This window comes from Bubalus kerabau, chromosome 9 (assembly GCF_029407905.1).
Source record: "Bubalus kerabau isolate K-KA32 ecotype Philippines breed swamp buffalo chromosome 9, PCC_UOA_SB_1v2, whole genome shotgun sequence".
In the NCBI taxonomy this organism is placed as follows: domain Eukaryota; kingdom Metazoa; phylum Chordata; class Mammalia; order Artiodactyla; family Bovidae; genus Bubalus; species Bubalus kerabau.
Window position 1 is genome coordinate 16,484,713 of NC_073632.1, and position 12,666 is coordinate 16,497,378.

General features: G+C 39.5%; 1 protein-coding gene across 2 annotated transcripts in view; it reads right to left on the bottom strand.

The window, feature by feature from the left end:
- The window catches only part of LMBRD1 (LMBR1 domain containing 1), a 135,875-nt gene that overhangs the window by 54,124 nt on the left and 69,085 nt on the right, over positions 1–12,666 (bottom strand). For both annotated transcript variants that reach the window (XM_055534761.1, XM_055534762.1), the window contains exons 7-8: positions 11,846–11,919; positions 918–1,043 (exon numbers count right to left, since the gene is read on the bottom strand). In XM_055534761.1, coding sequence (XP_055390736.1) covers positions 918–1,043; positions 11,846–11,919 — 200 coding nt within the window. The remainder of the gene's footprint in view (positions 1–917; positions 1,044–11,845; positions 11,920–12,666) is intronic.

The following is a 12,666-nucleotide window of genomic DNA, read 5'->3' on the forward strand; positions in this document are numbered from 1 at the left end:
TCTTCAAATAACACAAGTTACTCCCCTTTTCTTCCCTCTTCCTCCCACATTTCTTATCTGATCAAGACCTCCAGGAACAGGACAGACACTACTGTCCTATATGTGCCTTTAACAAAAACATTCCTTTCCTCATTAGGCACCAAGCTCACGGAGGCTTCCATTGCCAAATAGTTTCTTCTCTTCCAATTTGGTAAGACTCTTCTCTAAACGTAGTAACTACAAATTGACTCTAAATAAAGATTCATTGGCATCTATTAAGATGTTTATATTTCTCATTTATTCTCAATATATTAAACTACTTTTATTTTCTAACATATCATCTTTGCATTCCTGGGATAAACCTAGTCTGACAATTATGAAATATTTCCTTACTACAGCATCATTTTTGAATTGCTAATATTTTTACTTATATTGAATTATTTGCCTCTACTTTCAGAAGAGAGACCAGTCATATAAACAGTTTTTTGTGTGTGTGTGTCATATTACCATCTGGTTTCTGTATCAGGATTATCATAGTTTAACAGAATTATTTAGAAAACTTTCCATTTTTTCCTATGTTCTATAAATAAGATTTACATCTTAGTTGAAGGTGATAGAGGAAGAAAAACTAGTACATAAACCTGAACATAAGTGATACAGTGCAATCCGATATTGCATATGGCATCAGCATACCTGGGAACTAGCAAAGGAATGGCCATATGGAAGTAGAACTTCTGTGTTTCAGTTGTTACACACAGATAAAAATTCTCAAACTGTCAGCGTCCTACATTTTATAGAAGGTAGTTTTTTAAAGATATGCTGCACAAAAATTCAAACAGTATCAAAATATAGGCTCAGCAATGTCTAAGTCACAACAGAAAGCAGCTCAAAGACAAAGTACTTTTATGACCCTCAACGGCAATAAAATACCAACTCACCTTTGATTTAATTGTTTGGATGTGCTGCTCTACTTCTTCAATGTCTTCAGTGTTTTCCAGACGCTCATAAGCAGCGTTTCGCGTGCCTTTAATCAGATTTAAAGGTAACGCCGACATGCCATAGGCCTGAAAGAAACAAAAGCAAGACTAGTGTTAGCAATACTATTTTAAATATATTAATACACAATTTTCAGGTAAAATAAATGTCCTTTGAAGTAATAACAAAGAGTAAGCAGTTGTGAGGGGCACAGTCACTGAAGAACAGAGTAAATGGGAGTGAACCTTGACTATGTGGTCTCATGATTCTCCTGTTTATTACATATTTAGTTACACAGAGTTAAACTATGTATATTATACTGTAATACTAACTACTCCTAGAATAGATAATATCTACTTCTCAAAGGATAAGTTACCAAATTAATGTAAATATAATACTTTGTCAAAGTAATAAATCATGATTGCAGGCTAATCAGGGGTTAAGATAGTCTAAATCAGTAAAAACAATTTACAAAATTATTTTCTGTGGAAAAAAACAATTTTATCCAAGTAAATGTAGTAAACTCTTAGTAAAATATATTTTAATATACATTTTGATTAGCATACAAATGATCTGTATGTAGTTTATTTGTAAGTTCTAAATATTTATAATCTTTTTGCTAAGTATTTTAATTCCTATAAGAAATTTTAAAATTTTAATCAGCATTAAGAATAAACATTATTTTATACTATCCAATTCTCTACTAGCCAGTCCCAAATGTGAAGTTTTATTTTAACTATTAGAAACACTTAATAGCAAATGCCATGTGACCATTATTCAAAATCGTTATTGACCTTAAATCCTTAGAAGAAAAACTGACAACCATCATCTCTTTGCTGCAACGATGATCATTCACTCATTGCATCAACAGGCTCTAAAGTCGATACAAAATTATGTATTTAAATCTTTTACATTTTCTACCTGACATACTACCAAACTACTTTAGCCAGCAGGGTCATGTTAGGCAGGGTCATGAGACTGAGTTTAAATAATGAATGTGGGCAGAAGTGATCAATGCTCTACTTCTTAGGCTTAACCCCAAACTCTAAAATGTTCTGAGTGACTCTGCAGATTTTCTCTCATGCTCTGCTACCTGGTTTTCAACTCCCAGGATGATCTCAAATATGCTTAGTGTCATTCTGAATCATTTTGATATTCTCACTGGGTCTCCTTTAGACATTGATTAAATATTGATTAAATCACAATTCATATATGAAACCATAAATTCTGACATTTCAGGGTTCTTTTTTAATTAAGAGAGAATGCAAACAAAGAATATGATTAAAAGGAATTCAGAAATCACCAGTTCTATCAAGTTAGAGCAACTCTATAGCTTATTGTATTTAGATAAGTAACTAGCTGAAATTATTACCCAATACGCAAATCCTTGCATTTTCTAAAGGAGAAATACTTAAAACCTTGCATTTTAAATATTGTTAAAACATAAGTTAATGTTCTCACGATTTCCACATCAGCCAAAAACAAGAAAAACAAAAAGGAGAGGTTGGGGAAAGGTTCTGTTTGTATTTGAAAAAATACATAATTTGGACAGAGTAGAATAATTTTCTTCTAATTAAATTCTTGTCAAGTTTATACTCCTAATGACCTTGGTAAAATATAAAAAGGAAATACATAATAAGGTTTAAATTATTTTTAACAGTAAATTTTATATCCTCAAAACACTGAAAGTTTAAAGAAAAAAGTCTATGGAAAACAAGGTGCCCAGAGATTGCTGTTGTTGTTGTATAGTCACCCGGTCATGTTCGATTCTCTGCGACCCCATGGACTGCAGCATGCCAGGCCTCCCTGTCCTTCACCATCTCCCAGAGCTTGCTCAAACTCATGTCCATTGAGTCAGAGATGCCATCCAACCATCTCATCCTCTGTCATTCCCGTCTCCTCCTGCCTTCAAATCTTTCCCAGCACCAGGGTCTTTTCCAATGAGTCATCAGGTGGCCAAATATTGGAGCTTCAGCATCAGTCCTTCCAGTGAACATTCAGGATTGATTTCCTTTAGGATTGACTGGTTTGATCTCCTTGAAGTGTAGTCCACAGAGATTGTTACCATTCCCTTACAGGACTGTCCTATTCCTGTTCTTCTAGTAGCTCCACATCTTTTAAACATTATTGAAAAAAGTAAATACTTTAAGACTTCGATGAGTATTACATGATAATCATTCAGTCATTCTCCAGTCTCACATACCATTTTATCCCAAGTCCATATTGCTATTTATAACCAACTGTCAAGGCAAAAAAACCCAGTTTATGCCCAGGTATATTTCTGTCTTGCCAATCAGTTTCAAACGAGGCTTATTTTATCCCAATGCTTGCTATTCTGTTTGATGGATCTGGATCTCTAAATATACTAACCTCAGAACTCAAGGAATATGTACCCTACTCAGTATTAAAATGTGACCCCTACTTAGATACTGTCAAACACAAAGTAATCTAAATTTTCCTAACCAGTTTGCTGGGTCTCCCTCACTACAAATTCATCTTCCAGACTGTTTCTGAAGCAATCTCTCACACTCAAGTTAGATCATGGCATTCCCCTAGCTAACATCCACTGAGACTCTCCAGGACCCATAAGGGTATTTGCACCGGTGGGAGTCCCTGGGATTCTGGGTTGGGGCCATCAGAATCAACAGAGCAGGTCAGAGGGCAGGGAGACGAGGGGTCGGCTGCCACTCCAGCCAGAGTGATGCTACTCTGTCCACCTATTTTTATATGTATCAGAATTTCACGAGTGACTGTTTGACAAAGCAGTGTGCACTTCTTTCCAGTGCGAGAATGATCAGCGTCTAATCCCAGCCTGCAAAAGCTCTTCGTGACCCAGCCCTCCCACCCCGTCCTCATGCCTCTTGCTCACAGCTCCTCCTCGCTGCAGCTTCTGCCTTCAGCTCTGCCCCGGGGCCACACGCAGAATCTGCAGTGCCTTAGCAAAACGCCTCCCCGCTTACCTCACTTCACTAGCCAAGTCCAATGCCCTGCAGGTCTCAGCTTAATCACACCACATCTGAGAAATGTTCCTTGATTTGTAAATGTGCCTTGCTTATAATTCAACTATAGTGCAGAACACTGGACATGAACATTATTGCTCTGCACATCTGTTTTATCACTAGGTCTGCCAAACTTGTAACTTATCAGAATCACGCAGCAAGTTCGTGACAAGACGGATTTCTCAGCCAAACGAGTAACAACTGCAGTAAACTGTTTGATATGTAAGGACTAGGTCTGTTTTTCTTTTTCCTACCTTTATTCCAAGAGTGAACATAAAATAACTTCTCTAAGAAAATAATACTTAACCAAAAAATTGTTTTAAAGAGTTCTTTATTCACATGAACTCTCTTCCTTACATGGAACTTATACATTTTTTAGAAGAGTTAAATTGAATTCCTATAGCTTACATGGGAGAAGGCAATGGCAACCCACTCCAGTACTCTTGCCTGGAAAATCCCATGGATGGAGGAGCCTGGTAGGCTGCAGTCCATGGGGTCGCGAAGAGTCAGACACGACTGAGTGACTTCACTTTCACTTTCCACTTTCATGCATTGGAGTAATGCAAAAATTTGGGGGGAAAAATGTATGTCCTTCACAACACCCTGTGGTAACATGAGGCCAGAATACAACATCTTTTGGGGAATTACTGTCTGAAGAGAACAAGTAAAAGAGAGCAATTACAATTTTGGTTACCTAGCTTGTTTCTGGATTACATGCTTAAGTTTCAGTGACTATCAGGAAATTTAACTATAATATTTAGATTATGATAAATGACATAACACATTATACAAAGTATTTATTCATTACAACTTTAAGATCCTTAAACAACAATCTTTTGATTTTAACCTCAGATGTCTTTGAAAAACTCGTATGAAGACTATCATTTTTCAGAAGCACAGAACTTTCATTGCTTACTACTGCCCTCTAGTGAAATACCAGAAAATCAACAAGGCTAATCACTTAAACTGCTTCCAGGTCAGCCATACTCGCCTCTAATATCATGTTTCAATTTCCAAAAATAAACCACCATCTGCATTTTAAAACTCAAATGTTTTGAAAGAACATATACAAACTAAAACATTTCTAATATGCTCTTGCCCCATTAAAACACATTTTTCCCTGCCATCTCTCTCTACCTTTTGTAGACAATGCTAAGCATTGCCTATAAACTGAACACATGTCCTGAATATACTTATAAAACCTATTATTCAAGGACACGGGTGCCGAAACTAGTGAAACAACTCAACATTTATTCAGTAAAGATTTCCAGTCTAAGTGTTCACTGATTCTAAAATACAATTATGTATGTATGTGTGTGTGTGTATATGTAGTTGGTAGTTTAGTTGCTAAGTCGTGTCCAACTCCTACAACCCCATGGACTGTAGTCCGCTAGGCTCCTCTCCATGGGATTTCCCAGGTAAGCATACTGGAGTGGGTTGCCACTGCCTTCTCCAGGGGACATTTCCAACCCAGGGACCAAAACAGGGCCTCCTGCACTGCAGGTGGTCTTTTGCATTACAGGAGATTCTTTACCAACTGAGCCACCAGGGAAGCTGTGTGTGTGTGTGTATTTTTTTTCTCATATTTAACACCAGCGAAATTTGAATGCATCTTATGAACACAGGCAAGTGAGAAGTCATGGCACAGTGGTCATTATCCAGATACTCACAAATTTGGTCATAGCTGGTTAGATTACAATTACTTCTCTAGTAGAGTTACATGCATTTGTGGTACAACTACTGAGTTAAACTGCCACTTACAATGTCTTATAAGATAGTACTCTGATTTGACATTAAAGGAAAAAGTTAATGTGTAAGGAAACACAGAGCAAAAGAGCAAGCAGTGAAGCAAAACTTCACTGGAACAATTATGATTCCACATTTCCTCGCAATGCAATAGTCAGAGGCTTTATAAGCTTAAGAAAGGAAGGTACCCAAAGTAGAAGACATTTTTGTATTTTGCTACTCAGGTTACAAGGGAAGAAACAGTAACACAACAAAAACAAAAACAGCTTAAATTTACACAGTGGGTGTGTCAGCAGCTTCAAAGACATTCACAAGAGACAAGTTGAGCACTCAAGAAAAGCTGTCTCATCAGTTCTTTTGACAGCATAAAAGACACTCTATAGTGAAACATGGACATGAACAGTCAATCCAAAAAAGTGACTGAGAAGAGATGTTCCAAATGTGAAGTTTTAGGAATACCTTTACAACTTATTTCACGTATATTTGCCTTATTTTGCATGAAGAAGATTGATCTGATTTTTTTACGCAAGTAAGGCTAAAACACTTCTGTCACTGATATAAAACAAAAATTATAAATGATAAGACAGCATGGCAGGGACCCTTCCCTCACAGTGGTACCAACTGAGCCATCAGGGAGGCACACAGAGAGAGGCGCATCTTACAATCAGGTCAGAGACTCCGGCAAGCATGCTGCCACAGGCAAGGCTGAACGACTGAGCACGTAAAGCAGTTCTGTCTTCAAAGGTTATTCAGAACCACCGCTTTAGTTCTATGTTAAAATCCTTAATTTATCACTCTAATTTTCTCCAGTATTCTTGCCTAGAAAATCCCATGGACAGAGGAGCCAGGAGGGCTAATAGTCCATGGTGTCAGAAAAAGAGTCAGGCATGACTTAGCGACTAAACAACACAATTTTCTTTAATCCATTAGTTTCATTTATAGTAAATTTATACAGGTGGCGCTAGTGGTAAAGAACCCACCTGCCAACGCATGAGACACAAGAGACACAAGTTCGATCCCTGAATCAGGAAGATCCCCTGGAGGAGGAAATGGCAACTCACTCCAGTATTCTTGCCTAGAGAATCCCATGGACAGAGGAGCCTGGTGGACGACAGTCCACAGGGTCGCAAAAGAGTCGGATACGACTGAGCAACTAAGCATAGCACATTTAGCATAAATACACACACACACACACACACACACACACACACACACACGTATACACATATATACATGGAAGACATGTTCATTTTTTTTTTTACTGGTAAGTGTACACAATTAAAAGCGCTTTCTAGGTGGCACAAGATTTCCCTGTAGCTCAAATGGTAAAGAATCTGTCTGTGAGGCAGGAGACCTGGGTTCAATCCCTGGGTTGGGAAGTTCCTCTGGAGGAGGGAATGGCAGTCCACTCCAGTATTCTTGCCTGGAGAATTCCATGGACAGAGAAGCCTCGCAGGCTACAGTCGGTGGGGTCACAAAGAGTCAGACACGACTGAGTGACTCACACACACACAGTCTAGACGGCACAATGGTAAAGAGCCTGCCTGCCAATGCAGGAGACGGAAGAGACGCAGGTTTGATCCCTGGGTCAGGAAGATCCCCTGGGGGTGGGGGGCATGGCAACTCACTCCAGTATTCTTTCCTGAAGAATCCCATGGACACAGGAGCCTATGGTGGGCTACATATTATAGGGTCACAAAGAGTCAGACACAACTTAAAGGACTTAGCATGCATAACATAATAAAAAGTTCAGTAGTCTCTGTACTTATAGGCATTTCAGTGGTCCATATGATTCATTTTATATGAAAACAGCATTATTCAACATTTCCCCACTTGGTGGCACCAAAAAATTAAAATGTCTGCATAAATAACTGTGCCTAGAAGTTCGGTTTTTTTGTTTTTTTTTTTTAATTTAAAAAGTAGCAGATTCTCTTTCAATTTAAGTTGAAAACACTATGTAAGATAACATGTCATTTGACATTCTTCTAAAATTGGGTGCCCAATTATTTGGCTATTCCTTTAGATGCAGTACAGTGGATATTATCTCAATAAAATTTAGATAATCAACTAGTTTCTGAACTAAACAACAGTGTGTACCTAAGAAATTCACACTCATATAAACTACATATAAACTACAAAAGCTTCTGTAGTTTCAATACTAATAACTACAGATTCTAGAACAGACATGATTTTACCTTTAATAATTAATTTCTTGTACTCAGAGTCAAGGGCTTCCCTAAAGGCTCAGCAGTCAAGAACCGCCCTGCAATGCATGAGACACGAATCAATCTATGGGTCAAGAAGATCCCCTGGAGAAGTAAATGGTAACCCACTTCCAGTGTTGGAAAATCCCATGGACAGAGGAGCCTGGCACGCTATAGTCCACGGGGTTGCAAGGAGTCGGATATGACGGAAATGACTCAGTACACACGCACAAGGGTATCTTAACCAAGCCAGTGTGATCATTATACCTGATTTGATGGCATACATAATTTTCAGTATCCATTTCAATATAAAATATATGAGTTTGAAATATTTACCTTAACAATAATATTGTTCCTGTAGGGAAGCTCTCTTTCAAAGAGTTCTAATCATTTCCCATATTTTCCCCACTCCCATTCATCAGCTCCACAGCTTAATTCAGACCCAACAAAGCAACACGGTTACAATGTTCAGTTCAGTTCAGTCACTCAGCACTCAGTCCTGTTAACTCTTTGCGACCCCATGAATCGCAGCAGGCCAGGCCTCCCTGTCCATCACCAACTCCCGGAGTTCACTCAAACTCACACCCATCGAGTCAGTGACACCATCCAGCCATCTCATTCTCTGTTGTCTCCTTCTCCTCCTGCCCTCAATCCCTCCCAGCATCAGGTCTTTTCCAATGAGTCAACTCTTCGCATGAGGTGCCCAAAGTATTGGAGTTTCAGCTTTAGCATCAGTCCTTCCAATGAACACCCAGGACTGATCTCTTTAGAATGGACTGGTTGGATCTCCTTGTAGTCCAAGGGACTCTTAAGAGTCTCCTCCAACACCACAGTTCAAAAGCATCAATTCTCCGGTGCTCAGCTTTCTTCACAGTCCAACTCTCACATCCATACATGACCACTGGAAAAAACCATACCCCTGAGTAGACGGACCTTTGTTGGCAAAGTAATGTCTCTGCTTTTGAATATGCTATCTAGATTGGCCATAACTTTCCTTCCAAGGAGTAAGCGTCTTTTAATTTCACGGCTGCAATCACCATCTGCAGTGATTTTGGAGCCCCCCAAAATAAAGTCTGACACTGTTTCTACTGTTTCCCCATCTATTTCCCATGAAGTGATGGGACGAGATGCCATGACCTTAGTTTTCCGAATGTTGAGCTTTAGGCCAACTTTTTCACTCTCCTCTTTCACTTTCATCAAGAGGTTCTTTTGTTCCTCTTCACTTTCTGCCATAAGGGTGGTGTCATCTGCATATCTGAGGTTATTGATATTTCTTGTGGCAATCTTGATTCCAGCTTGTGCTTCATCCAGCCCAGCGTTTCTCATGATGTACTCTGCATATAAGTTAAATAAGCAGGGGGACAATATACAGCCTTGACGTACTCCTTTTCTTATTTGGAACCAGTCTGTTGTTCCATGTCCAGTTCTAACTGTTGCTTCCTTACCTGCACATTGGTTTCTCAAGAGGCAGGTCAGGTGGTCTGGTATTCCCATCTCTTTCAGAATTTTCCACAATGTTAGTCAGAACCTATTACTTTTCCATTTAGAAACTTCCAGTGGCTTCTCATCTCAGCGGGAATAAAATTCAAAATCCTAGGCACAGCCCACAGGGCATGCAGAGCTGCCCTCTGGCCATCTCTCTGGGCACTCACTGCCTCCCCCCCCGACTGCACCTGCTCGGCTGGCCACACACCCCCACTCCCGTCTGAGCACAGCGTGGTGCCCTCCCCAGGAGCCTGCACTGCCCTCCCTCCACGGCTCTGTGCCTCCACCTCAATCCAATCTCTGCTCAGATCAGAGAAGCTACTTCCGGCCCTCACTGCCGTCTGCGCGCTGTACCTTCACAGCATCCGCCTCTTGACTATCGGAAGACAATTCTCTATGCGTCTCTCACTTCTGCACATCTTGCAAGCCAGGCACTCACTGCCCTTTTTTTCCTGCACAATCTTTTCAAGAATGTTTTTGCAGCAAAGAGCCTGGGAAACAAAGACAGTATCTTCCCCTGAAGCAAAGACAGGCACGTCTCCAGGCCATTGGAAAGATTCAGCTGCCCTGTACCCTGAGGCCCCAGCTCTCTGACAGTCCCGCTGGGTGCTCTTCATGTGTCCCTGTGAAGGTCAGGACTCAGGAAGCTGGCGCAGGACAATGTGGTCCCATGGCTGCTGCTCCTGATGGGAAACAGAAAGTTCTTCATCCCCGACAAGTAGTCCTGCCTCTCTGACCAGCACTCATGGAACTGGAGCAGTCAGGGAAAGTCGCAGAGCCTTCTTGGTTTCTGACGAAGATCCTGCTTGTTTGTTTCCTCTTCTTCTGATCATTTCTCTTGACTCATCTTTCACTGACTGCTGCATCCTCATTTCCCTACAGTTTTCAAAGCATTTTACAAAAAAGTATCATTTGACATGGACCTTCAAAAATCCTTAAGAGGTTATTTTTTATTCTCATCTAATGGCAAAGACATTGACCCACAAAGGGTAAAAGGCAAACCCATGATCAGCATAACAGACCAGTCACAGATCAGCAAATAGAGTCCAGGTCTAACCCTATTATGTTATTAACTTGTGAATGTTTTCTAAAAGACAATTCTCCTGCTGTACATATATTGTGTCAGATAGGAGGTTAATTACCCACTGATATCTTCCTTGTGTAGTAAACATGAAAAAAGCAAAAATGGCAATGAATAAGAAAACTGAGTACTCAAATAAGCACCTCAAAGATACTAAAATGCATGTATTTCAGACTTCTTTTATTACACATTATGACACTTGAATGATTATCTAACAAAACTAGATTCTGCTATCTAATAGCCCATTTATGTTTCAAGGAAGACATTGGAACAAGCCCCAAAATATTTTCTTTATAACCAGTATTTTCCATCTTTGCAACTTCATTAATCTGAAAAAGGTTCTATACAGTTTAAAGCTTCCTGAAGAGCTTTCTTTTGGGAGGCAGGCAAGAAGCATTTTTACCAGATTTTCCTCTATAATTTGAGGAAAAAAAACTGAAAAAGCCGTCTGTACACAAGTTAGTCAGGCTATTATAATTCATGTCATACCATTCCCAGAGAGACTGGAAAAAAAAAAGTTTTTGACAGTATAAGATTAGATTCTTTATACTAAAGAAATATCAAGTTATGAAAAATACCTGACTTTAAAAAGCTCTATATCCCCAAATGGGCTTTCCCAGTGGCTCAGCAGTGAAAGAAACCTGCCTGCAATGCAGGAGACGTGGGTTAGATCCCAGAGTTGGGAAGATCCCCCGGAGGAGGAAACGACAACCCACTCCAGTATTCTTTCCAGGAAAAACCAATGGACAAAGGAGCCTGGTGGTCTACAGTCCATCCATAGGGCTGCAAAGAGTCGGACACACTGAGCAAGTGAGCACACACACAAATGACATGCATGCTAAGTCACTTCAGTTGAGTCCGACTCTGCGACCCCATGGACTGCAGCCTGCCACACTCCTCTGTCCATGGGCTTCTCCAGGAAAAAATACTGCCATGTGGGTTGTACCGCAGTGGGTTGCCATGCCCTCTTCCAGGGGTTCTTCCCTACCCAGGGATTGAACCCCCATCTCTTACGTCTCCTACACTGGCAGGTGGGTTCTTTACTGCTAGCACCATGCCCAAATAAGATAAATCTACTCGATTCATAACAGATACTGATCTATGGTTCACAGTTCTATTATGCTTATAAATCACTGAATCTATTGTTACAATGTATATAACCACTTAAAGGTTCACAACTTATAAAATTTATTTCTGAACACTAAATTTCACAAATACAGATAAGTAATTAAAAATGCATCCTCTTCTCAAGAAAAATGAAGAAAGTACTAAATATTAAAGAGGAAAACAGAGCTAAACTGAATATATTAATAAGGCAAAAATTGCTTCATAAAGTGATTCTTTAATTTTAACTCAATTATCACCATTACACTTACTGTGTAGATTATAGCTGCCAACATTCCAACCAAGGTCAGAGAACTAATGGAAAATGACAAGGCAGCTAAACCATCTGCAAAGGAAGAAAAACAATGTTAAAAATATATAGCTATCCAAATGTTTATATTCAACAAATCAATATAAATATAAAAATTGGGTTTCTCACACATCCCAAAGGAATAAATCCCATATGCATTATCCCATTCTTGACGTGCTAACTTCAAATGGAAAAGTTTTAAAATAGCTCTTCATAAATGGAATTCTTAAAGATCTTTCAGAGTAAGACTTTTTTCCCCTCACACCTCTTAAAATTAAAGGAAATCACTGCCTAATTATTGAGCCTAAAAAGAAATCAGCAGAATATTAGATGCTCAAAAGTTGGCCAAAAATTCCCTGGCCTTTCTCAATGGCAGACCTTGAGAAATAACATGATAGGAATGTCACTGTCCTTGACCCTTTCTTCCCCTTCTGCTCAATCTCAAACTCCTAGTTTCTTTGTTCTTAACTTTCAAATAAGTTTGAAAAATACAGCTTATACTTAAAATCGTAAAGAGTTTATTTCCCTCTTTAACTTGAAAGGAGCTAGCATTCTCCCTTAGGGGAAAAAAACGCAAACAAATAGAAAATTGTTTCAAAGATAATACGAAAACAGAAATACTATGCTGCTGCTGCTGCTGCTAAGTCATTTCAGTAGTGTCCAACTCTGTGCAACCCCATGGACTGCAGCCTACCAGGCTCCCCCATCCCTGGGATTCTCCAGGCAAGAACACTGGAGTGGGTTGCCCTTTCCTTCTCCAATGCATGAAAGTGAAAAGTGAAA